At 51.6% G+C, this 26,981-nt stretch overlaps 1 protein-coding gene across 1 annotated transcript; it reads left to right on the top strand.

Moving 5' to 3' along the window:
- The first annotated feature begins 3,736 nt into the window (after positions 1-3,736).
- Positions 3,737-14,559, top strand: NENF (neudesin neurotrophic factor). The gene is made up of 4 exons (XM_079937093.1): positions 3,737-4,113; positions 11,915-11,975; positions 12,945-13,048; positions 14,002-14,559. Exons 1-4 carry the CDS (start codon positions 3,937-3,939, stop codon positions 14,176-14,178), a joined length of 519 nt encoding a protein of 172 aa, XP_079793219.1. The 5' UTR covers positions 3,737-3,936; the 3' UTR covers positions 14,179-14,559.
- The last annotated feature ends 12,422 nt before the right edge of the window (positions 14,560-26,981 follow it).

Genomic DNA, 26,981 nt, shown 5'->3' on the forward strand with positions numbered 1-26,981 from the left:
GAACACGTTAATAGAATTTTCTGTACTTGCTGTCCCCAAGTCCTTTCCTCCCATTTCCACATGAGCACACACCAATCAGGCTTTTATGTTCTCCACTCCACTGAAACGGTGCTTATTAAGGTTACAAATGACCTCTGCGTTGTCAAATCAGATGGCCATTTGCCTATCCTCCTCTCGATCTATCAGCAGTACTGGACTCAGGTCATCCTCCCTCTTCCTTGTACACTTTCCTCCCCTGGCTTCAGGACACCACACGCTCCCACTTTGCTTCCCACGTCACTTGCTGCTCCTTCTCCAGTCTCCTTTGCTGGTTTCTCCTCATCCCCTCAACTCTACAGGGTCGCCTTCCTCAAGCTAGGTCTCTGATCTTTCTACTCACTCCCTAGGGACTAATAAAGTGGTCTCCTCTAGTCTCATGGCTTGAATTACCATCTACATCCTAAGGATTCCCGTTATGGGTTGAATTGCGTTCCCCAAAAAGATATGTTGAAGTCCCAACCCCTGGTACCTCAGAATGTGACCTTCCTTGGAAATAGAATTGTGGCGGATGTCATTAGTTGAGATCACACTAAGCAAGGTGATCCCTTCGTCTGTTATAACCTGTGAATTTACAGGAAGATGGAAGACGATAGGAAGGTAGACACACAGGGTGAATGCCCTGTGATGACAGAAGCAGAGATTGCAGTGATGAAGCTGTAGGCCACTCACTTCCTCACCATCTACAGGTCTTTCTCGCAACATCACCTTATCAGCAATGCCTCCTCTGAAGCACCCTGCAAACTCCATTGCCAGCTCGTGCCCCTACACTGCTTTATATTTCTCCCCAGCGTGTACCACCTTCTGACTTTCATTTTCAGTCTCCCTGCACTAGAATATAAGGTCCGCGAAGGCAGGGTGCTTATGTGTCTTGTTCATTGCTGTATCCCAGTGCCTCCAACAGCGCCTGGCAGTTACTGGTACTCAACGAGTAGTTTAGTAAATAAACGAACAAAATAATTTCACATAGTGACAAGAGCGCTAAAGAAAGGAAAAGGGACCACGTGATAGCACGTGATACGGCAGCTGTGGAGGGAGGTGCTGATTGTGGGGAGTCAAGAGAGGCCTCAAGATGGTAGTTACTTGTGAGTTGAGACCTGAGTGACAAGAGGGTCATGATGACCTGCACCCCAGGAAGAGGGCACCGGTACAGTACAGAGGCCCAGGCTGGGACCCAAGCAGAAGGCAATGTGGCTGGAGGGGACCAATGGAGGGGCACTTAGGAGACAGAGTCAGAGGGGCAGGCAGAGGCCAGATCCTGGAGACTGGGTTGTGCTGATCCTGGGCTTGTTTGCTCTCAGATCCCATTCTCACCTCTCCTGCTCAGCTCTCGGTTACCGGGGCTGGCCCTGAAGGCTGGGTTTCCACTGGGTTCAGTCGAAGCACTGCTCGGAGGCTGGAGGGGATCTGCGCAAGGGGGAAGCCAAGGTTTTTCCTTCCCTTGCTCTCTGCCTCTGGCAGCTTCCCTTCCATAGCTCTAGCCCCTGGTGCAAAGGTTTTTTGGTGGTTGTAGCTTCGGTTAGGTGACCCAGGCTCCTAAACTCTAAAAACACCAGGATGTTGCCAATCTTCCTGCTTTGCTAATCTCTGGGCTCCCTTGGGGTTGCTTCTCAGCCTCTTGCATCACCTATGTAACCAACTCCCTGCATTACAGCCATTCTGTTTTACTTAGATTAGTTTCTGTTTTCCTTGCAGATAACTTACTGATTCATTTGGAAAAATGAAGCTGGGTTCAAGTAGGGAAGGGCAATCAGGGGGATGCCTGGAGAAATCCAAGGGCATATGAGCACGCTATTAAATTATAGACTCACACTCAGTGTCTCAGGGACGAGGAAGCTAGATCTGATCAGTAGAAATTATAGGGAGTTTCTTTTGGCTCAGAGCAGTTCCTAACAAATCCAGCTGCAGGGAGAGAAAGGGCTCAAGCAGAGAAGCAGCACCCCGTACTGCTGGAACAGGATGCCTCAGGAAGAGGGTGATATTCTAAGGGTTTAGAAGAGCCTCTTCTAACCTGGAGACCCTGTGACGTGGTGTAATGTGGATACGGCACAGCTTACACAGCTTTTCACATCCATACCATTTTTACTTTTGACACAGCCCTATCCAGGAGGCAGGCTGGTACGTTACTGATGTGGAAATTAAGATTCAGATGATTTGTGGACAGACCCTGTTTAGGCTGCTCTGCACTAGAAGCCCATTCTGTTGAAGTACATGGATGAGAAGGTGCGGTCACTGAGAGGAGGTGTAGCCTGGCGGTCAGGGGCTCTGGGACACAGGGCCTGTGCTCAGAGTCTTGGCTCTGCCACCTACTGTGTGACCTTGAGCAAGGCACCTAAGGTCTGTGTACTTCAGCTTCATCATCTGTAAAATGGGTGATAATATTTCTTACTTCCTAGAGCTACAGTGAGGATTAAATGAGATAATACACGTAAAAGTGCTTGGCACACAGCAAGCCTATCTTTGGTGGCCGGTTCTCCTAACCACAAAATCTTGGCAAACCCCAAGAACTCAGTCCTTGGTCCTCCCTCCTTCCGATCCACGTGCCGCTCCTTGACAATCTCATCCATTCTGTGGCTTTAAATGAAACCTATATGCCAAGGATTCCAAAATTTATATCTCTAGCCTGGAACTCTTCCTCCAATTCCAGACTCATATAGCCAACTGTCTACCTGATCCTTCCACTTGGCTATCTAAGTGTTCTCAAACTGAACAAGCCTGATCTTGATCTTCCCCAAGACCTGCTCCTACCATCTCTCCTTATCTCAGTAAGTGGCAACCCCATCCTTCCAGTTGCCCAGGCCAAAACCCTCAGGGTCATCCTTGGTTCCTCTCTGTCTCTCAGACCCCATGTCTTGTCTGTCAGCAAATCCTGCCAGCTACACCTTCAGAACAAATCCGTGATCCACCCACTTCTCACCACGTCCCTTGCTACCACCTGGGGCCAAACCATCTTCATCTCTCACCTGGATTATAACAGTAGCTCCCTGCTTCAGTCCTTGACTTCCCCTCCTACCCCTCTTCCCTCCTCGCTGTTCCTCCAACAAGCCGGGCACTATCCTTCCTCAGCATTTAAGCAGTTTTCCCTTTGCAGGGATTGTCCTCCCCCAGGTTACCTCCCTCACCTCCTGTAGATGTTCATACAAATACTGCCTTCTCATTGGGGCCTTCCCTGGTCAGCCTATTTAAAATTGCAACTCCCAATGCTCCCTATCCCTTTGCCCACTTTATTTTTCTCCCTAGCATTCCTCACTATCTAACATACTACTTATGTATCGTGTTTGTCTATTTCGCCCATAGAATGTAAGCTCCATGGGGCGTGGATCTGTCTTGTTCAGCGATGTGCCTCCAGTGACCTGGTACATGGAGGCCCTCAAAAAGTATTTGCTGAATAAATCAGTGAAGAAATCCTTGCACAAATGTTAGCTATAATTATTTCAGTGCATGTCTTGTGCCCTACCCTCTGCAAAAATCCTTTGGGGACTCGAAATTTAAACACAACTGGGAAGAAAAAAAAATCAGCCAAAAGTAAAAGTGAATTAATAAAGTTGGGGTCCTAGGTTGTAAATCTCTCTTCCTAGGTGCTGGAATGTTGGCTGTGTCAACTCTGTACCTAATCAAGGAACTGCTGTAACAGACGCCACTGTTTGGCGCAACTTTCGGTGCGCAGTCCGGAGTCGGGAGCCCCCAGAATCCTAGCTCCAAGTTTCCGGCTTCGGCGTCCCAGCGGCCGAGCACGTCCCGCAGCGCGTGGAAGGCGCGGAGTCCGGCTCCTGGCTCCCGGCTCCGGGGCCTCCGGGCGCCGGGCGGGCGCGCGCGGGGTGGGGTTCCGGGGCCGCGGGGCGCGCGCACGCGCGGGCCCCGCCGCCCAGGCCGCCCCAGGCCCGATTCGGTGGGCTCACCATGACAGGCCCCGCGCCCGGGCGGCGGCTGCGGTGGCTGGCCGCGCTGGCCCTGGTCCTGGCGCTGGCCGCGGGGCTCCTCGCAGCCGGGGCCGGGCAGGCGCCGCGCCCTGCCGAGCGGGGTCCTCCGGTGCGGCTCTTCACGGAGGAGGAGCTGGCCCGCTACGGCGGGGAGGAGGTGAGCGGGGAAGCGCCGGCCCAGGGAACGGGCCGAGTCCGGCCTCGCGGAGAGGGAGGCGGGGATCCCAGGAAGCCGCGGCGCCGAGGGGAGGCCTCAGGGAGAGGCGCGGGCCTCGGCGGGCGCCCCCTCCCGGAGCCCCGTCTCCGAGCTGGGCGCGAAGCCTGCCGGGCTCCTCTCTCCAGGCCTGGATCGCCGCCTGGGGACAAGGCGGGAGTCCCCAGCACTCGGGGCTCCCTGCTTCCGCCTTCCCCAGCCAGAGCACCCCACCCCGCGCTTCGCCCTCTCTTCCCGAGAGCTGTTTCCTAGAGACTTTTGGCTGGTGGTCTGTACACGAACCTCAGAACTTTTTTGTTTTCAATGTAAGCATCAGCTGCGGGCACACACTTCTGCCCGCTCCTGGGGGGAGTGGGGGGAGAGGGAGAGAGGGAAGCAAGGCCTGCTCCCCGGGTTAGGCGGGAATGGGGGCAGGTCCATGGTTGATCCAAACTTTCCCTGCACTTTGCCTTCCTCATTTACCGTGCCCCTCTGCAGCTGACTCCTCACACTGGCTCTTAATGGCTGTGCTCTTGAGGCTGAGCCAGAGCTGGGGGAGAGGGCAGGGGGGGAGATCGGAGGTTAGAGACAAAGACGACCCCCAACCCCAGACGCACCCACTTCAGTCCACATCGGTCAGCAGTCTGGACGTGTCTAGGATATTCCTCACAGCCATCTGACCATTCGGGTTGTTGGGGCCCAGTGCGATGGCCCTGGAGGGTGGGAACAGGATGCTGCACATGGGAAGGGCCATGGAGCTGATATTGGATCAGGAGGTGGGGGGAACAGTTTGGTGGGGAAATCAGGGAATTACAGCATTTCAGAGTTGATAGGAATCAACCTCCTGCTTTTACAGGTGAGGAAACTGAGGCATGCCACCAGTTAGTGGTAGAACAAGGAAGGAACCTATTATTCTCTTGTTAAAACACTCTGGTGTGGGCTCCCCTAACCCCCAAGTTAAGTAGCCTTAGCTGGACTAGTTTCTCCAGGGGGATTTAGAAACCTGGCCCTTAGTTTGGGCATCGCTGTAAAGAGAGGTTGGTTAGAAGCCTGAGTCATCGAGAACACAGAAGGAGGGAGACAGGCATGTGACTGGATGTTAAGGGACACCATCTTCTGGAGCAGCAGGGAACCAGATGGTACTGGGTTAGGGAACCTGTGCAGAAAAGAGTTAACATAACAGGCCCGCAGTCCTTAGAAAGGCCTTGGCTGATGTCTGGATTTCCAGGGTGTTCTGCATTTCCCTAACAGATAAAGGTGGCTCGGTCTGGGCTCTTCGTAGAAACTGTGCATTCATGTTGAACACTGCTAGGCAGAGAGGGCCTGCATGGCCGGTCCCCAGTAAAAACGTTGGGCTCTGAGTCTCTCATGGGCTTCCCTGGGCAAAAACATTGCACACGTGTTGCTGCATTTTGTTGCCAGGGAAAGAATGTGCTCTATGTGGCCCCTCATGGGAGGCAGACAGTGTAAGGAAGTCCACAGGTAGATAGATTCCTCTAGACTCTACCTGTGTCCTTTCCCCTATGACCCTTACTACATCACTGTAATAAAACGTAGCTCTGAGTACAATTATATGCTAAGTTCCATGAGTACTCGTGAATCTCCAAATGGGGGGGGTAATCTTGGGGACCCCCAGCACAGAGTCCAAGGGAAGAGAGAATTCCTAGTGGAGACTGCATGCAGCAGCCATGCCCAGGGTTCAGGATGAGGACTGAGAAAAGACCCTTGGCTTTTTTATGCTGATATTATTGATTGATACTCAACTGCCAGAAGGAGAGAGAGAGGCTTGAGATGGAAGCGGGTTAAGGAAAGAATTGTTTGGGGTGTGGCGCCCAGAGGATGTCTGAGGTTTGCCCTAGATGGTTCTGGTTTATGCCTATTGTCCTGGGATAATTATTATTATTTTTTGCGGTACACGTGACTCTCACTGTTGTGGCCTCTCCCGTTGCGGAGCACAAGCTCCTGACGCGCAGGCTCAGCGGCCATGGCTCACGGGCCCAGCCGCTCCGCGGCATGTGGGATCTTCCCGGACCGGGGCATGAACCTGTGTCCCCTACATCGGCAGGCGGACTCTCAACCACTGCGCCACCAGGGAAGCCCTGGGATAATTATTAATAGCACCACCTTTCACTCTCAGAAGTGTTACCGTTTGTATAATACATTATACAAATAGTATAGTTAGAGCGTTATGCCTTTGAATCATATCTGGGTTTGAGTCCCTTTGGGCAAATAGCTAAACCTCTTGGAGTCTCAATTTTCTATTTTCATCTGTGGTACTTGTTATCAGTCAGGGTTCCACCAGAAACAGAACGAGTGAAAAAAATATGTATATGGGTATGTTTTTAATTGCAAGAATTGGTTCATGTGATCATGCAGACTAGCTAGGTAAGTCTGAAATGCACAGGGCAGGCTGTCAGGAAGGGCAGGCCGGAAACCCTTGGCAGGAGCAATGCTGCAGCCCACAGGTGGAATTTCTTCTTCCTCGGGGAAACCTGAATTCTGTTCTTAAGGCCTTTCAACTGATGGCTCACCTAGATTATCCAGGATAATCTCCTTTACACAAAGTCAACTGATTGTAGATATTAATCACATCCACAAAATACCTCCACAGCAATACCTAGATAAGTGCTGAATAACTGGATACTGTTGCCTATCCAAATTGACACATAAAACTGACTGTGATAATGGCTACAGGATAAGAGTTCCTACTCTACATAGGGGTTTTGTGAGGATTAAATGAGATGGCGATATGCAAAGTGCATAGCGTAGTAGGCCTAGTGTAGTCTTAGCATAGTAAGCCTTAATCAATCTTAGCTGCTATTATTTTTATTAGCTTACTATTAAAGATACAAACAAGAGGCACTATAACAGGCCCATAATCCTCTTATGCAATTCAGAAATCAGATAAGCTCTGAAAAGCAGAAGGTTTTTTGTTTTTGGCCGCGCCGCTGTGCATCAGGCCGGTTCTTAGTTCCCCAACAAGGGATCGAACCCGTGCCCCCTGCATTGGGAGCGCAGATTCTTAATCACTGGACCGCCAGGGAAGTCCCGGAAGGTTTTTTCTTTTTTACGTCATTTGACAGCAAAACCCTGCCTGATCTGAACTCCTTTGGTGATGGAACCTTGTTGGAGCTACATGAGTCTATTTATAGTCTTTATTTATCCTACTTAGTGTGAATATCCATGTTTATGCTTTACTGTGGAAATATTGATAGAGATGACGATGGGGTGCTGCGTCAGACCCCGGTAGGTGTTCTGGCATGTGCCCCATAACACCTTTCTAAAATCTGACAAACTCTGAATTCTAAAACACATCTGACCCCCAAGGGTTTCTGCTATGGGATTGTGGACCTTGTATAACAAGTCGTTCTGAAACAACTAGCTATGAATTCTCATTTCTGTTATAATCCTTTTGGACGAGAGCCAAGGCAGACCCACCTGTTCCACATTCTGCTGCCTGGTTTGTGGTGAGAGCTCGCGCACCCCGACAGGAAGCTGCCTAGTATCTTCAGGGGACGCTTCAGATTGGAAATCACGAAAGACAGGGGTCCCGGCTGCTGGTGTCTTTCACCGAACCTACTGTGTTCTGGATCTACTGCACGAGGCCCTGTGCTCCTTTATCCCTTTCGGGCAGTTTAGGTTGTCAGAGTGATCCACAGTGTGGCTCCCTGAATCATTCCCACGTGGGAGTGTGAAGATAGCTACACGTGTGCTTCCGGCATGAATTAGTCCTCTTGGAATACCTGCTGAAATCCGGCCTCCCCGGTGCCTCTTCAAAGCCCATTCTCCCAGTAATCCTAGTAAGGCTTGCAAAGAGGAGGTCATTTCAGGGACCTTTCCTGTAGATAACACACAGATCACAGAGTAAGCATGTTGAACAAAAATGAACGTAGGTTGAGAAAGGTCACATGTGTCCAGAGGGCCTTCCTGTGGACCCTGATTTCTTCAGCTGCCCTTATAACTAGAGAGATTGATCACATGTTTTCATTGGCAGCTTTCGCCATGTCACATCAGCGGTTCTTTTAGCAGGGCTTCACTGTTTACAAATTATATAGGTCTAAGACTGGCGTTCAAGTTTTCGACAAGGACGAATGTCGCGGGAAGGGCTTTAGAATCAAACAGGTGTGAGTCTGAATTCTGGCTATTTATTTACCAGCAGAGAAACTGTTGGCAAGTTATTTAAACTCTAAGCCTGTTTCTCCATCTACAAAACAGGTATAGTAATACCTTTTTCAGAAGGTCATTGTAAAAATTGACCTAAGTGACATCCGTTAGTATAAGTAAACATGTATAACATATGGAGAGAACCTAACACAGTGGAATCTCAGTAAATATGAATTTCTCTGCCCTCCCTTTGATCACACCTGAAATATATTAATTGTCCTGAATTATAAGCCTCTAGTAACCAGCATGAGTGGCTGAGGGCCCAGCCCAGGCAACATGAGCAAAATAATATTCTTGTATGACTTACCCTCACATCGAGCTTTTAGAATAGAAAAACAGCATAAATCACAAGCCATTCGTGAGTTTGGTCATCGTTCTCCCTCGGGAAATAAATGTGTGGCAGGACTGGCGGGGAGAGGTGTATATATCCCTTCTTTGCTGCTGGCATTCTAACCTGTATGTCAGACGCTGGAATCTGCAGAATTTTCCCCAACGGAGACGAGTCACTGGCACGTGAATGTTATTTTCCCCTGCCTTAGCGATGGAGGAAAAAGGCGGGGGAGGATTGGTTTATTAAGGAAAGCAGATGTCATGAAGCAGTTAGCTTTGGGGTAGGGCGGCTGGGGTGACTTCGAGGGTTCTCTTTGGTCCCGAGCAAATGTCATCCTCCACCCTCCAAGGGCAAAACTGACTTTTGCCATCCTCAGAAAATATGTTTTCTGCCTTACTTGCACCGTAGGATACCAAATGCAGGGAGGGGAGGGCCGCCTGCCCCCATACCCCCAGCATGACTTCCGGGCCTGGGACCAGATGTCTGTATTTAACAAACACTTAATATAGCACCAACTCTGCCAAGCACCGTCCTAACCACTTTAAAGCATTAAATCATTTAATGATGACCCGTGAGGAAGGAGCTATTAGCGTCATCTCATTTATCAGGTGAGGAAGGAGCCATAGGGCGGTTGAGTAACTTGCCCAAGGTTACACAGCTAGTGAGTAAAAGAGGTGGACCAGGCTGTGCTTTCTCCAGTTTGTACAAATGAAATGAACCCCCAAGAGCCTCCCTTTCCATCACTCCAGGCAGTGACCTTTTCGGGGGTATATTGGTTCAGCTAAGAAGAAGGTATCAGAGGGCAAGCGTGACCAGAAATGTTGTTTACCTTCTGAGTTTATTTAGGGCAACCCTGGACCCTGAGCTTACCCAAGGCCCCTCTAGGCTTTAGGGTTATTCTTTGTAAATGGAATTTGTCTGTGCTCACTCACCAGCTCTCCCTGGAATCTGTACTAAGGGGGGATGGGGTGACATTTGTTTTCTGCTTTTCTAAAACTTAATAGTGAAGAGTAGGGCTTCCCTGGTGGCGCAGTGGTTGAGAGTCCGCCTGTCGATGCAGGGGATACGGGGTCGTGCCCCGGTCCGGGAAGATCCCACATGCCACGGAGCGGCTGGGCCCGTGAGCCAGGGCTGCTGAGCCTGCGCGTCCGGAGCCTGTGCTATGCAACGGGAGAGGCCACAACAGTGAGAGGCCCGCGTATGGCAAAAAAAAAAAAAAGTAGTGAAGAGTAGGACTTGTACTTCTTCTGAAAGAATCATTCTGGACAGACAATAAAGAATATACAGACAGTGAAGGCTGTTGGATAGAGGCAGGTGAGTAAAGAGGTGAAACCACCCTCTCTAATTATACAATAAAATGACGGCTTGCAGACGTTTTGGCTGTGTTAAATGTATTTTGCATCCTACCCTGGTGCACACACACACACAACTGAAACAAAAGTGCCGTGAAACTATGCTCATTTTTACTATGTGTGAAGCACTCTAATGTTCTCTAGTTTCTGCTCTATTTTGAACTTTGTTTTTCCTATTTCATTTTTTTTAAGCCTATTGATAAATCACTAAATTGATTCCATGACCCACTAATGTTACCAATGCCAACTGCAGTTAGAAAAACATGGCCTTAGACCACTGGAGGGCCCAGGTATTTCTGCAGAAGAAAACGTCTGTAGTCGTTTCTCTCCTTTTCAAGAAGAGTCACCGGTGAGGAACTTCTGCTCCGTCCCCAGCCTCTGTTGCAGGGTCTGAGGGTGCTGGAGGCCCAGGAGTTCCCGCCTTCCTGCCTGCACCCAGGCTCCAGGGCTCTCCCAGGTGTGGAAGAGGCCCTCCTTCCTCTGCCGCACTGCTCTGGTATCCCTTTGTCATGGTAGCTCACGTGGCACTCTCTCCTGGCCCTGCTTGGCCACAGGTAGGGAGGAAGGCCAGATGGCCAAGCAAGCCCAAAACCCAGAGGAAAGATAAAGGCCCTGCCTCACTGATGCGGGTGACTCCCCTGGTTCCCTAACATTTGGGTACCTCCAACCCACTCACTCCCTGTGTCTTTCTTCGTGGCCCTGGGTCTTTTGAATGAACTTCCCAGGACACCCACCCTCTCCTGGTCCCAGGCAAGTGCACTGTCCTCGTGCTGTGTGCCCCCTGGTGGGGCAGGCCAGAGAGGGGACTGAGCTTTGGATTCCTGGGCTCCAGATTCCAGAAACTGCTTTCCCTCTGATTTGCTCTGTGACTCTGGGTAGGTCTCATAATCTCCCCAGGCCTGGATGATGAAGGTGCATTTGTAAAACGAAGCTGTTAGACAGATTATCTTCAAGGCCTCTTCTGATTTTAACTTAAAATTCCTCCAGAGTCCTTATCTGTCGCTTGGGAATTACATTTTTTTCTATCTTTCCTTTTGTATACCCAGGAATATAGGAAAAAATAAAGTGTAAGAGCCAAGGAACTGCAAGGAAACAGTATTGCTTGTATATTTCTAGCACCCTAAATGGCTTTTTGAAGGACAAACTGGTAAAATATAAAGAGTGATTTTGTTGTTCATCTACTTATATTCAATATATTGAAATAGGCCTCAAGGAGATAACAAATTAGAAAGTACCTTGTAGAAAGATATTCGTAATGCAGCCGTTTATAGTTCTCAGGAATTGGAAATGACCCAAAATAGAATAGCTACACAAACAGGTACACAGTATCACTAAAATAAAATAGAACTGTTTAAGTGACAGCTGTTTTGGTTATTTCAATACATGAAAATGTTTGTATGAACTAATATTACCTGTAGGAAGCAAAATATTGATATAAAATAAATCATTTACACTGATTACCTCCATGTATGTACATTGATGAAGATGAAATTTGGATTGATTTAATTTTTTTTTCTTCCTGGCCATGCCACGCGGCATGCGGGATCTTAGTTCCCCAGACAGGGATCGAACCCATGCCCCCTGCATTGGGAGCGTGGAGTCTTAATCACTGGACCGCCGGGGAAGTCCCATGGACTGATTTAAGTAATTCATTTAATATTCTTTTGAGTTTTTATCTGTACGGAGCTGCTTCAGTTCCTGGGAACGGTATTGCCATAGGCTTGTCATGATGCTTCGTGACTTTTCCAGGTTTTTGTGAGTGGGCATGACATTGCGCAGGTGGGGCGAGCTCCCTGAGGACCGGCTTGTAACTTCACCCGCCACCCTCTGCACCGGCTGTGATGGGAAGAGATTTTACTCACTTGAACTGGCGGAGCTGGGCTCTTTGTCTCCTCACAGCTTCTCTCCTGCTTCCTAGGAAGATCAGCCCATCTACATGGCAGTCAAAGGGGTGGTGTTCGATGTCACTTCTGGAAAGGGTAAGTGGCTTGGCTTTATGAATCCTTACCTCTGGGGAGCGTGGCAGCCTGAGTGGGTGCTGGAGGTGTGAGGGAAGGGAGGGAATGCTGGGCAGGTCCTTCCCCCCGCCCCAGAATGAGTTCACAATCTTTGTCAGTGAGGTACTTCAACAGTATTTTTCTAATGATGTCATGCTCTGCTCAAAAGCCTTCCATGGCTGCCTGTTGCCTATTGAATCAAAGTCAAACTGGATGATTTACCCTAGATAAAGCAGTGAGAGGAAAAGTATTACTTAGCAAAGAGTCGTGATCCTAGAACATTATAGAACGTTTTAGTGCCATCTCATGTTTTCCGTAATGGAAACTACAACTGATATCGTGGAAGTAGTCTTGTAATGGTTCATTGTTTATCTGATACCAAACAAAAGATGTATGAAAGTAGACTTGGCTTCCATGAACATTTAGGAAGACAGAACACTTTTCTTGTTTACATTTTTTTTAAATATTTATTTATTTGGTTGCACTGGGTCTTCGTTGCGGCAGGCGGGCTCCTTAGTTGTGGCTCGCCTGCGGCATGTGAACTCTTAGTTGCAACATGCATGTGGGATCTAGTTCTCTGACCAGGGATGGAACCTGGGCCCCCTGCATTGGGAGCGTGGAGTCTTACCTACTGCACCACCAGTAGGAAGTCCCTCTTGTTTACATTTTAAATATTTTTAAGGGATTATTTTCATTCTGTATTAAAAAAAAAAAAATCACCTCTCAGCGCAGCATGTGTGACTTATTCCATATTCTGAATTAGCGGAATCCAGTGGGAAGGCTGGGGGCGGCTTATTGGACTTCCCATCCTCACTGATGTCCCTCTCCTCAGCAGAGCCTTTGCAGGATTGGGTGGGGTGGGGTCTCAGAAGCCCCGCCCCGTGCCGTGTACAGGCTCCTGGCTGCTCTGTGCACATGCACTCACATCTTCTTCCTTCCTCCCCACTACAGAGTTTTACGGACGAGGAGCCCCCTACAACGCCTTGACCGGGAAGGACTCCACCAGAGGGGTGGCCAAGATGTCCCTGGATCCTGCAGACCTCACCCACGACACTGTGAGCCAGATAATGAGCCTCTGTCAAAGTGTCCCACCTCCTTGGCCATGGCCTTTTTTCTTCCCCACGCCCCACCTCTGGGCAATAGCAAAGCTTCCTAACTAGTCTGTTTACTGTTCCAGAGGTAGCCAGTTGTTTTCTTAAAGTAGGTATCTGCCTGTGCCCCTCCTGCTCAAAAACGTTCCGGGGCTCCCCACTGCCTGCAGAGTCAAGTGTGAACTCTTGTGAACTTGAGATCAAACTCAGTTGATCTTCAGAGTTTGGCTCCAGGCTGCCCTGGCTGCCCCATCCCCCTGACAGTCTGCACCTGCCACCCCCCAGCCTCTGGTAGCTTTGCTGTTAGTCTCTGAGACCCGCTTTCCAGGCCACTACCGGTAGCTCAGGGGAGGAACAGGGTGGGAGAGCAGAGTCTCCGCCGTGCTCATATTTCTGTGAAGGAGAAAATAGCATTAACAAAAACCATTTCGGGGTCTAAGTAATCCCAACAGAAAGGCTGGCATTCACCCCCTGTTGTGCTCAGGTGAGTCACACTCTTAAGCTGCAACGTTACAGAAACAAATCAAGAAACTACAGAGAGGGGGAAGGGTGTGTAAATCTGTAAGGGGAGGAGTGTAGAGGGCAGGGGGCTTAATCGCGCAGGAGGAGGTGGTTGCAGACCGCAGAGCGCCCCCCGACGCCGACCAGGCTGGGGGTTCTCTGGAGTCTAATTCCTACATCAGTCAGACCACAAACACGGTGCAGCCATTGCACCCCCCACACGTAACCTCCGCAACACACACGCACACACAGGGCTGTCTCGAAAAAATTGTCCACGATTTGTTCTCTGAAACACTTTTTCCCTCGCGTTAGGGGGCGTGGGGCGAGTAAAGTCGGGGTAGGGGCTGGCGAGAAGCCGGTGGCAAGCACGAGTCACTCATTCCTACCCCTGTATTTCTTGGGCTTTTCTCCCCAAGACGGGCCTCACATCCGAGGAGCTGGAATCCCTGGATGATGTCTTCACCAAAGTGTACAAAGCCAAATATCCCATCGTTGGCTACACAGCCCGAAGAATCCTCAACGAGGACGGCAGCCCCAACCTGGACTTCAAGCCTGAAGACCAGCCCCATTTCGACATAAAGGACGAGTTCTGATCTGCAGGAGACCGTTCTTGGGAGGGTGAGGCAGGGAGACACTCAGATGCAAACCCTCCTGCAAAACAGGCTGCTGGGGCCTCTGGTCACCGGATCTGAATAAAGCAGACGTTTAACCTGGAACGCTGAATGCCCTTTATTGCCCTTGGTCCACTGTTCTACCCACCTGGGTATCCTGCCCACACACCAGCCAGGGAGGTAATAGTCGCTGAGGGGGGACACCTCCTAGGTGTCAACACGGATGCTGTGGGGGCAGAGGAATTACAAGTGACCTTTATTGCTTCTTTATATTGCTCTGTACTTGCCAAGTTTTCTGCCATGACCATGTGTACTTCAGAATAAGCGCCAAAATAAACTTCCTGTTTTCACAAAAGGAGAATTCTTCCACACGTGCCCTCTCCTGGGAGCCTCGTCAGCACCCCTTGTCTCTGCTGGCCTGTGAGGGGGCTGGGCAGCAGGAGCATCCAAGAGATGTGGCAGAAATGGGGTGCATTAGGTGGAGGGGTGGAGAATGGGAAAGAAAGCTATTAAAGGGGAGTGACGGTATGAACTGGCTTCAGCCCCTTCTGCAGCTGGAAGGTGGTGAGGAGGGCGGGGTCCGGTATGGGCCAAGCCTGCCCTGGAGGTCATTCCAAAGATGGTGAAGCACATGCAACACGCTGGACTCAGGTCAGATTTCATAAGGAAATCCCTTTTGAGGGTAGGATTCTTCCCTCTAAGGGACATTTGGCAATGTCTGGAGCTATTATTTTTAAAATTTTGGTTGTTAAAACTGTAGGATGCTACTGGTATCTAGTGTCCGGTGATGTTTTTGTTTTATTTTAAAGACTTTTTTAAAAATATATTTATTTATTTTGGCTGCACCAGATCTTAGTTGTGGCATGCAGGATCTTTCTTTTAGTTGCGGCATGTGGGATCTAGGTCCCCAACCAGGGATCGAACCCGGGCCTCCTGCATTGGGAGCATGGAGTCTTAGCCACTGGACCACCAGGGAAGTCCCCCAGGGATGTTGTTAAACATCCTGCAATGCGCAGGACAGTCCCCACAGCAGAGAATTACCTGGTCCAAAATGTCAATTGTGCCAAGGTTGAGAAATCCTGGAAATTTTACGGTAGAGATAAATTTGACATACAACTTTGTCTTTTATTTAAACAAACAGCAACTACCCCCAAGAGAGACCTTTTACATAGAAGAATTTTAAGCAGAAGAATTTCCTAGGGTGACTGTTCAAAATGCTGATTCCTATGTCCTACCCCTAGAGATTATGATTTAGTATTTCTAGAACATGGCCTGGGAACTGCATTTGTAATGAGCTCCCCAGGAGACTGTGATACACTTGGGCCCAGATGTACTTTGAGAAACACCACTTACGCCTTACCAGTCACCGCAGGGAGGACTCATCCAGATCCTTTTGGAGGACCACGTTTGACCTTTGCTTTAGTCTTTGGTGTGTCCAGACTAATGGTGAACTCCTGGGTCCCACTCCAGAAGCAGGGAGCTTGCTGGCCATCCAAGAGGAATGGGTCTAGAATTTATCAGAAGGACTCTTTGGCCTAGAATTCAGGAAGTTGTTCACGTGGCCAAGGTAGTCTGTACTGGGACATTTTGCCCCCAAACAGATGATGTATGAATGAATACAAATGGTTATAAGTCCTTGGGAACTCCCAAGAGATGACTTTTACTTATGTACCACCCACTTCCCACATCACCAAGCAACGGATGGGCTAGGATTCCATCCCTTGGAGCCCCGTCTCTGCAAGGTGGGCAAGGTCTCCAAACTCGGGTCCCTGGGAACTTTCCAGGACCACTGTTTCCCCCGCTCCCCTCTCCTCCCCTTGCCCCCATCACAGCACATTTTTCCCTCAGGGTCTTAGGATCCCCACTCCTGGGTCAATTCTGCCCAGTTCCCTGCCCTGCCCTTCAAAGACCACCTCCTACACCCCAGCAAGGGTCTTCTCTGAATAAGAATGTCTCTCATTTGGATATTCCAAGTCAGCGTTTGCCAGGACAGAGCACACACAAATCTGGGCACCCCAAACAGGCTCCACTCAGGGTAGGTACAGCTCAGGGGAGGGGGATGCAGGCTGGTGGGGGGATTTGCATCATTGGTGTCTATGGGACCTAAGGAAAAACACAGAGATCCCTGGAGCCCAAAGCCTGCTGCCCCATTTACCCCTTCTCCCACATTTGTCATGTCTTCTTTGGTTTAAAGGTTTATATCCTTGCAAGACTCAGCTTGGATGTACCTCTGCCAGGAAGCCTTCCTCTGAGGTCCCCTATAGCTTAGCACTCACCCGCTTTGCTGTAATTGCCTATTGATGAGATTGTCTCCCCCAAACACGAAAGCACAGACTCACCTAGGGTGGCCAACCTTTCCCGACTTGCTGGGTTTTACACTGAAAGTCCTGCATCCCAGGAAACCCTTCAGCAGACCTGAGGGACAGAGCTGCACCAGCCTCACCAGCTGCAGAGACAAGACCTCCTCCCAGCGGGGGACCCCAGGCATAGTGGGGAGGTCACGCACCACCTTGGAAGGAAGAAGGAAGAAAGGAGCTATGACCTTTACGCAGGAGAGGCGAAGGTGAGGGGAAGGCGATGGGAGAGTGGATGGGGGCTGGGTTCTTTTTTTTTTTTTTTTCTTCTGCGGTACGCAGGCCTCTCACTGTCATGGCCTCTCCCGTTGCGGAGCACAGGCTCCGAACACGCAGGCTCAGTGGCCATGGCTCACGGGCCCAGCCACTCTGCAGCATGTGGGATCTTCCCAGACGGGGACACGAACTCGTGTCCCCTGCTTCGGCAGGCGGACTCTCAACCACGGCGCCACCAGGGAAGCCCTGTGGGCTGGGTTCTTAACCACACAGGTTCAAGTTCAACCTCTCAGAAGGGACACTCAATTTCTGGCCTAAGGTAAGTGCCCGGCACATTGGAGTGTTGTTGATATTGGTGTAATTCATTAAGTCCTTCCCCAAATCTAAGTTCCTCTTGCAAGGTGCATCTCCACCGTCTCCCAGGCGCTACACAGCCAGCTCCTCCTGCCTCGTGTTTCCCGCAGCCAGGGTACTCACCCCTCCCTCTCTGTGCTCCTGGCGGGCAGCTGCCCGGGCCTCCCCGACAGGTGGAATGGAGCCAGCTCCCTGCCCATAACAGGGATGAAGAGGCTTAAAGGTTTAAAGGCAGGAGACAAGGCCTGGGAACAGACAGCCTCGTTCTCCACTTGGAAGATCACACCATTAAGTACTGAGCGTCCCAGAGGGGAGAGCGATGGAGCTGACTGGTCAACAGGAGAGCAGGCAGAGGGACCTGACCAGCAAGCCAGCTCCTAGAGGTACGGTCGTGCAGAGGGCATCCTGCCCGGGTCCCAGCCTGGACGGATGCCCTCCAGACTCAGACACCTCATGACCTTCAGGCATCTGCTCCAAGGGGGTCTGCTCACCACCGCCTTAGCTTCCAGGAGAAAAACTAAGGGTCTGAATAAAGCAGCCTTACCCTCTACACTGGCTTCCTTCAAAAGGCCGCTTCTCAAAGCCCCAGACTCCAACAAGCATGGCCTGCTGGGGCTCCGTCAGCTCCTGGAGGCTTCCAAGCCACGAAGGCCTTGCTCAAGCAGGCCTGGAGGTGCCCAGCCTTCTCTGGAGAGGCAGGCCGGGCAGGCTGCCCCACGACCGGTGGGGAAATTATCCAGGCAGAGGCTGGCCCTGCAGGCCTCCGTCCGGGACATCAGATGTAATCATTGCCTTGATACCACGATGTGTCGCTCATTTTTTATGCTCCATTTCACGGTCAGCCCAGCACGTGTGGTGTCATCCCTCAGTGACAGACTCAGCTCTCTTCCCTCAACTCCTCTGCCACGCAAGCTGCTCTGAGCCATTCTGAGGCATTCCCAATGGCAAGCGCAAGGCCTTAACCCCCCGGACCAACCCTCCACCAACAGGGCTGGAGCCAGTACACCAGTCCCACACCCTGAGGCCCGTTCTACAGGGGTCCCAGGAGATGCTGAGCCCCAGCTGGGCACAGCAGGAATCAGCTCCATACACACCCTTGACCTGGCCGATCCCGTGGCTCACTTCCAAAATGTGATCCCCTGCTCAGTCTCTGCTTTGGGGGAGAACCCTGGTCAAGACAAAGTTTACTTCCTAAGACACTAACACAATCCCCTTATGCCAAACTCAGTTTTACTAATAACATCTGACACTTGTATAGCACTTTATGGTTCACAAAGCTCTCGTTCCAGTGACCACGGCTTACAAATCACCCCCAGAATCTAGTGGCGTGAAACAGCTACTCTTCGTGCTCAGAGACTGTGTGTGTCAGGAGCTCTGAGAGGGAGCAGTGGGACCCACAGGTCCCGTGGTGACTGGCTGCCAGCCCGAGCTCCAGCTCTCTCCACGTGTCACTTCTCACAGCGCGAGGTCCGGGCTGTGCCTCCTTTTATGACCCGGCCTCGGCACCAGGCAGCATCACTTCTACTTGCCGAGGCAGCCACGGAGTTCCGCCCAGAGTCAAGGGGCAATGGACCATTCTGGGAAAACACGATCTGCGGTCATTCCTCCCACATGATCTCATTAGATTCTCAGAGAAGAGATGCTATCTCGTCTTTTGGTTTGCAGTACTTAGCTCAGTGCCTGACACATAGCAGTAAATCACATTTGTCTTGTAGAGAGAGACAGGGTTTAGCATCAGACGGACCTGGTTTGAATCCTGGTTTCATGACTTTCTACCTGTATGATCCTGAAGAAGTTATTTAGCTTCTCTGAGCCTCAGTTTCCTAACCTTTAAAGAGGGGGCGTTCAAAATACCCATTTCACAAGGCTGGCGCTAGGGTTAGGCTCGGTTGTGTATGTAATGTGCATGTAATACACATGCAGTATGCATGTATGTGAGAGCAGACTCCTGATACCGGCCAGTGTCACCTTCTTGTTTCCTGCCCCCTTGCACTCCATTCCACCCTCACCTCAAGGACTGGTGGCTTCTTGGACTTCCCAGCAGGGTCACGGACCCAGAAGAGAAGAAACATTTAGTTGTTTGTCTGGGGCCTTGGCAAAAGGCTGGGGTTGAAGTCAGGGTGACCAGCTACAGTTCTGTCTCTCTCTCTCTCTCTCTCTCTCTCTCTCTCTCTCGTCTAGCTGCTCAGCCCAGAAGTATGAGCAGTAACCCAGCTGCCCTGATGAAACCTCTAATAGGTCAGACTCTCTGGTTCCCCAGAAGCCCTGGAAATTCTCCCAGAGTCCGAAGCGCAATGGGGAATCGGGCCCCTCTACCCCCAGGGCATTGCCCGGACTGCAGTCCTGCTGCCAGAGGCCTACGATCAGGTGTGCCTGGGGGTACCCACTGTGGTGCAGCCTGGCCCACCCCTGCCCGTACCTGATGGTTTGGGTCCCTGCCCAGCTTTCACCCTACCCCACACTCCAGAAGTTAAGTGACTTCAGTTCTAGGAGGCGTCTCCCTCACAATCTCCGCTGGCCCCTCTCCCATCCCGCTCCCTCTGCCTGGAATGCTCTTCCCCCTTGCCCACATCACCTGCAAAATCTTCTCGTGGCTTACATATCACCTCAACAAGGAAGTTTTCCTGGATCTCTCTCTGCCAAGAAGGTACCCAGCATACTCCTGTGGAGGCAATTGTGTTTTAATTTTCTGCACCAGGCTGGGAGGCACCTGCCCTGTTCTCAGCTCTCTCCACCACCTAGCACACCGCCCAGCACCTTCTGTGTTCGATGAAATGAATAAATGAGTGAATGGATTGGTGCTCCCACACCCAGGGCAACCCTCTTCTTGGCAGCCCTCCGCCTCACCCTACACTCAGGGATGTAGGTCTGAATCCTGGGGCCTCACGACCGCTCCTGCCCTCCGGCCAAGGTCTCCAGAGCCCGCTGGGCATCGCTGCTTCTGGGATCTCTCCTGGACCAGATACGCCTGAGCCTTTGCACAGCCTTGTCATGTGGGAACATATACAAATAGTAAGTGGTTCCCCTGGCAACCATCTCAGTAGATGGTAACCAGCACAGACAGTCCTGGGAAGCCTTCAGGCTGGAGGAAAGAAGCCCTGCCCCAACTGTTGCTGTCCTGTCTGGGCCGGGCAGGGCCCATCTGAGCTGCCTCTTCTCTCAGGGCTTTCTGGGGACCACCTGCTCTGAAGCCCAAAGGGAAAAAATGGCCAAAGGAGCTGCCCATCTGCCCAGACTATCCACCCCTGTCAGTCCCTGCGCTGCTGGCCCGTCCCCACCCTGTGGGGTCACTGGGGTCCTCCACTGGCTGCCCCGCCCTGCCCAGTGCCTCACTTCGGAGGCTGCTAGCTGGAGACTCTGTCCTGCTGCCAGAGGCCTAATGTCACAGGTGCCCATTGTGCTGAGCTTGTCCCAGGCCTCACCCGCAGGGTCTCTGCCCAGGTCTTCAGTGCCCACCCTGCAGCCAGGCCCACGGCCTTGTTCCGTGTTCCAAGCTTCCGCCCGGCTCAGCCCAGGCCCTGCAGTGACCCCGCTCTCGGCACCACCCCAGCTCCCCTCCAGGGTGACTAGAGGACTTGGGGCTCCCGCAGGCTGAGGTTCTAGAGGCCCATGGGGTATGGGAGTTAGAGGCATGAGCTGCAGAGGGTGCTGGAAGAGATCTAAAAAAGCACCAGTAGGGACTTCCCTGGTGGAGCAGTGGTTAAGAATCCGCCTGCCAACGTAGGAGACATGGGTTCGAGCCCTGGTCCAGGAAGATCCCACATGCCATGGAGCAACTAAGCCCGTGTGCCACAACAACTGAGCCTGCGTGCCACAACTACTGAAGCCCACGCGCCCAGAGCCCGTGCTCCGCAACAAAGAGAAGCCACGGCAATGGTAAGCCCGCGCACCACAACGAAGAGTAGCCCCCCTCACCGCAACTAGAGAAAGTCCGCGTGCAACAATGAAAACCCAACGCAGCCAAAAATCAAATTAAAATATTTAAATAAATAAAATAAAATAAAATAAAAAAGCACTGGCAAAGGGTGAAGCCGCGTGAGCCGCAGACCACCTGAGGGAAGCCGGGCTCCAGTAGAACCAAGAGAGGGGAGAAGCGGCAGCTGAGAGGGGAGGGTTAGAGGCAGAGTCTGGGGTGTGGCCCTGAGGTGTCTGGGAAGTGGACGCCCAGGGCCTGTAGTGGGTGGCTGGTGGGTGACCTGTCAATCATGCTGCTGCTGGCTTCTCCCCATTCCTGAGCGAGACTCCTGCTCTCCTCTCACTTCCCTTCCTGCTGGGGTACTGAGTTTACTGCACCTTCAGGGCTGCAGTCACTGCCACCCAGGCAAGCCCACCCTGTTGCACACCCCTCCCAGTTGGACCTGGCTTCCTGTCCGTCTACACACTCATGCCATTAGTCAGTGTTGCTGTGGGCTCTGTGGACCTCTTGTCTAAGTTCACTGCTGTGTCAGGGACGATTGCAGGCATGAGCCCTGTGCCCTAGGTATTTACTCCTTCATCAGATCCTCTGCAAGGAGGTAGTAACATTTTACAGATGACAAACTGGTCTCAGGGAAAACACACCTCTGACACCTAACAGGTCTAGAGCTGGGATTCCAACACAAGACTTATTCCCCTCCTATGTTCTTTCCACTCTGCCTCATTATACTGCACCTGAAAATCAAGTCTTCTAGGCGAGGCTAACCTCTGGGCAGGTGGAATTAGGATGCGATATGCTAGGCTCGTGGCAGAGACTCTAAAATCCTTGAGGGTCTCTTGAGGGAGACTTTTGGACTAAGGACGTGTGATACAGGTTCAAGGTGCTGAGCCCTGGAGCCTCACCCAGAAGGAGGCAGTGGGATCCAAGCCCACCTGTGGGAGCCCCACACCTGATAGTGGCAGCTGCAAACCACCCCAAAGACAGGAGAGACTACAATGGCCTTGGGGCCAGCAATGCCCACCTGGAGGTCAGCTGAGCAGTGCTGGGCTGCTCGGGCTCATCACCCCCATAACGTCCTGGTGCTGCCGCCCAGGACCCTGAGGTCAGGATTCGACCTGGACGTGGAGCGGTTTCTCATTACCCAGATCTCTGAAATACATCTGTTGCCTCCCCGGTGGAGTCCCCTCACCCTGCTTTCCCATTTAGCCATGACCCTCCCCTTGACCATCAGCCTTAACCCTCTTTCTGATCCATATTACTCCACACTCTCACCGTTCCCCCAAAGCGCAGGCAGCCTCCTTTCCACAACGTCTCAATTACATCGGACTTCACATGGCCATCTACCAACCAGCACATGCCTGCTATGTATCCAGTGCTGTGCTAGTCCTGGGGGTGGGGTGGAGGGAAGAAGCCAGGAGAATAGATGCCAGAACCGTCCTGGCCCTTAAGGGTCCCCGAGGAGGAGAGCAGTGGGCTGAGCTGCGAAGAGGTATCTCTAGGACCAGGAACTGGTGATCTGTGGGGACCCGAGCCACAGGATCCTGAGCGGGACGGGCTCCGGAATGAGGTTGTGGAAAGGTGTTGGGATTTTCAGGGAAACTTCTGACCAGTTCCGGCTCACCAGCAACCACTTGCATGGAACGGTAGTGCCCCTCGGTGGTTGGTTCATGGAACTCTCCAGCAGCTGTTTTGTAAAGCCCAGAGGATTAAGGTCCCCTTAAGAACATCTATTTTTGGTTCCCAATATTTCCATAATGAAATGCTCACAGGAGCAGCCAAAGGGCTTCCCAAAGGACCCAAAACCCGCCTGCTGAACTCCCATGTTCTCCAGCTGCCTGTTCCCCAGGGGTTAGAGCTGCCTTTCATTCTCACGTACAGTTCTCTCTTCCATTCAGTTTGACTAAAGGGTCCCAGGGCAGCGGCCATAGGTCCTCTTTGCCGAGTGTGAGCCTGGCCTCAGAGGGAAGGCCGTGTGCACATTCAGAGTGACGTGTTGGAAAGAACACTAGATCCGGGATCAAGAGGCTTGGATGCTCGCCCCACGTCAGCCGCTAACTAGTGGTGAGATAATCATTACAATAATAGCCACATTTATTCAGTATTTACTGAGTCAGGCATTGCACCAAGAGCTTTAGGTACATTGTTGACTTTGATCCTTACAATAATTCTCTGAGGTTGGGATTATTTCCATTTTACAGGTGAAGACATCAAGGCACAGAGAGATTAAGTAACTTTCCCAAGCTCACACAGTATGCGGCACAGTCAGGACTTAAGCTCCTTAGCTTAGGGTCCACAAATTGGGGTTTTTAAATGTACCCCAGTGACTGTGACATGGAGGCATCTTTGAGATCTATGGGGTCCCACCAGCTCTAACACTCAATGAACCCAGTGCCTTCGGAGGGTCAGGAATGAAAGTTGTGCCGAGGAAGAAGCCTGGGTTAGGCCCTAATCCCCATGGGTGTACAGGACCACAATCCCAGCAGAAACGCCGCAGAGGGCAGAACAATTCTCCTGCCCGCCGTCTTCTCAATCTGGAAACGGTTTGTGGGAGAGGAGAGTAATTGCCCTCCACAGCATTCTTTTCAGAGTTCGTTATGCCACACACACCGCTAATTCGTAGCTCCATCATCCATCAATTTATCACAACTCATCTAGAACCATTTTATATTGTTAAGTTGATTCATCTGACAAACCCTCACAGAGCTCTACTACGAGGCAGGCACTGTGCCACATCCTGAGTCTGTAGTGGTGAAGGAGGCCGGCCTGGCCCTGCCCTGTGGGTCTGCTGTCTAGAGGAGACCAGCAATAAACCAGCTGCAAAAGAACAGAATTGCCCACCATAACAGGTGCTCTGAATGGAGGGATGGAGAACAGTGGGGTGGCAGAGCGACCTAGTCACAGCGGGCTGGGACGATCTCTCCGAGAAAGTGACATTTAAAAGGAGCCCTGAAGAACGCTTTTAGCCCATACCTTCTATTGGTAAAGGAGTTTCATCGTGTTTCCCGCATGATGAGCAATTTAGTGCATGGTTGGCTCTATCTCAGCTCCTGGGACTCTCCTCCAGAACAGGGGTGGGCACCGCCGAAGTCGCCTACCCACCAGGCCCAGATGATCCTCCAGAGATGGAGAATTTTGAGCTTCCTTTTGATACAGGATCTCAAACCATGGGGCTGTTTGGGGGTGTGGCGGTAATGGGCCCAGGGGCTGGCGGTTCAGAATCAGAGAAGTTCCCCCAAGTCAAGGCCATGAGGTTTGCTGACTTAGCTCTGACACTCAAGGGGCAGGACCCACAATCCAGCCTGCAGGGAGGGAGCTTGTGGTTTCGGTGTGCGTGTATATCTTTGTCTGTGTATCTATGTGTGTGTGTGTATTTGTGTATCTGTGTGTCTGTGTATACCTGTGTGTGTGGTATGTATCTGTCTGTGTGTACCTGTCTGTATCTGTGTGTATGTCTGTATGTATGTATCTGTGTGTGTATATCTGTGTGTGGTGTGTGTGTATATCTGTGTATGTATATCTGTGTGTGTCTATCTCTATGTGTGTATCTGTGTGTGTCTGTGTGTGTCTGTGTGTGTCTATCTGTATGTATCTGTGTGTCTATCTGTGTGTGTGTCTGTGTGTATGTATCGGTGTGTATATCTGTGTGTGTATCTGTGTGTGCCTGTGTGTACCTGTGTGTGGTGTGTGTGTGTATCTGTGTGTGTCTGTGTGTGTGTCTGTGTGTCTATCTGTGTGTGTGTATCTGTGTCTGTGTCTATCTGTATGTATGTGTGTATATCTGTGTGTATATCTCTGTGTGTGTCTGTGTGTGTATATCTGTGTGTGGTGTGTGTGTATCTGTGTGTGTCTATCTGTGTGTGTGTCTGTGTGTCTATCTCTGTGTGTGTATCTGTGTGTGTGTCTGTGTCTATCTGTATGCATATCTGTGTCTATATGTGTCTGTGTGTACATATCGGTGTGTACATCTGTGTGTGTGTATCTCTGTGTGTGTGTCTGTGTGTATGTATCGGTGTGTATATCTGTGTGTGTGTCTGTGTATTATCAATGTGTGTATCTGTGTGTGTGTATCTGTGTGTCTGTGTGTGTATCTGTGTGTCTGTGTGTGTATCTGTGTGCATATCTGTGTGTGTCTATGTGTATGTATTGGTGTGTATATCTCTGTGTGTGTATGTGTGTGTGTGTGTCTGTGCGTGTATCTGTGTGTATATCTCTGTGTGTGTATTATCAGTGTGTATATCTGTGTGTGTCTGTGTATTATCGGTGTGTATATCTGTGTGTGTGTATCTGTGTGTGTGTCTGTGTGTATATCTCTGTGTATGTCTGTATTGGTGTGTATATCTCTGTGTGTGTGTGTATTATCAGTGTGTATATCTGTGTGTGTGTGTATTATCAGTGTGTATATCTGTGTATTATCAGTGTGTATATCTGTGTGTACCTGTGTGTGTCTGTGTTTATATCTGTGTGTGTGTCTCCGTGTGTGTCTGTGTATTATCGGTGCGTATATCTGTGTGTGTGTGTGTGTGTGTGTGTGCGTGCACACACGTGCAGAACAGGCCCAGCTCGCGCTCCGGGAGCGCTGGTCTTTCTCCAGTCCGCGTCCGAGGGGCGGGGACCCGGCGACAGCTTCTGGCTTTGGCAGCTGCTCGCGGTTCAACTCTGCCAGTAGGAGGCGCGAGCAGAGGCGTGGCGCGCTGGAGGGAGACAGGCTCTGTCCTGCTCAGCTCCCGCCCCGCGAGCGGCGCCACAGCCCGGGCTTCCTCTGCCCAGCAGCGGGGTTCCTCCCCACAGCAGCAGCTAAATCCAGTTTGCAGTTCTCCAGCACTTGCAGAACCAACATCGTTGCGCCCCTTCCACCCCAGAGAAGTCACACCGGCTGATGGGGGCCGCCAGCCCAGACTCCTGGGTCCCCGCCCTGTGGGGCGTGCCCCCGTTTCTAAGTTTTGACAGTCCTCCAAGCTCCCCTCCCTGGCCTCGCCCTCGGGGTGGTGATGCTTCCTGCAGTGCCACCTCCATGATACATGTTTAGGTTTTCCGACACCAGTGTCAGGTGGCTCAAGCCATGTCCTGGCCTCTGGGGGCCTTTTGGGCCACAGGGGGCTGAGGAAAGATCAAAAGCAGATTTTCTACCCCCGCAGGTGGTTTGTAACTGCTGCCCCCTGAGAAGGAGGTGTCAGCTTGTCCTGGAGAGGTCAGTGGTCTGTTCTCACCTCCTCCCTGTGTGGGCCTCTGCGTGTCAGGAGAAGGGACGCTGAGGGGAAAGGGGACACGTGCCACCTCAGCTCCAGTGTCTCAGCACCCCCCCCACAGGCGGCATCCCACCTCTGGCCTGTTCTGCCCACAGAGCTTTTCGGGAGGCCAGGCCCTGGGCTGCTCCAGAAGCTTCCCTCGTCACTCTGTGCGTGTGTTCGGGCCGCAGAGGGCTCGGGAGGATCTGCCGCAGGACAGAGGCACAGGGTGGTGGCCAGTCCCACACGGTCACCCACCCCTGCAGCTGACCCACAGGGCTGGCCAGCCAGCAACCGTGCCCCAGAAAGGTGGACCCATTCGTTCCTGCCTTGGAAAACGCCAGTGGAGGGTCGCAGAAACTGAGCTAGCTGAGAGAAGCACTCCTGAGATACACAACCAAGAGTGACCAGCACTGAGGCAGAAACTGGGCAGGGGGAGGAGAGGGAACAGGAGACTCGGTGCCTTTAGGGGAGGGACAGAGACTGGCTGCTGGGATCCAGGGGGTTTCCGTTTCCTTTCCCAGGAACATCTTTCTTTCCCATAAAACCTCTTTTCCTGAAGTTACTTGACTGAGTCTGAATCTTGCTGCCAGAAAAGCCCAGGAGGTGGAACCTAAGGGGTGGTCCCCCAAGCTGTCCCTCCCCAGACACGTGCTCATCACTCTCGGCCGAGGCCATCTCCTTTCCTCTGGGAACAAGTTTTCTCTCAAAAGACACCAG

This window comes from Stenella coeruleoalba (genome assembly GCF_951394435.1).
Source record: "Stenella coeruleoalba genome assembly, chromosome: 1".
Classification (NCBI taxonomy): Eukaryota; Metazoa; Chordata; class Mammalia; order Artiodactyla; family Delphinidae; genus Stenella; species Stenella coeruleoalba.

What these genes read in the sequence shown, in the direction of transcription:
- NENF (XM_079937093.1), top strand. Translation starts at nt 3,937, where the DNA reads ATGACAGGCCCCGCGCCCGGGCGGCGGCTGCGGTGGCTGGCCGCGCTG. An exon ending in CCCGCTACGGCGGGGAGGAG is followed by an intron (nt 4,114 to 11,914) that starts GTGAGCGGGGAA and finishes CCTGCTTCCTAG; the next exon opens with GAAGATCAGCCCATCTACAT. An exon ending in CGATGTCACTTCTGGAAAGG is followed by an intron (nt 11,976 to 12,944) that starts GTAAGTGGCTTG and finishes TCCCCACTACAG; the next exon opens with AGTTTTACGGACGAGGAGCC.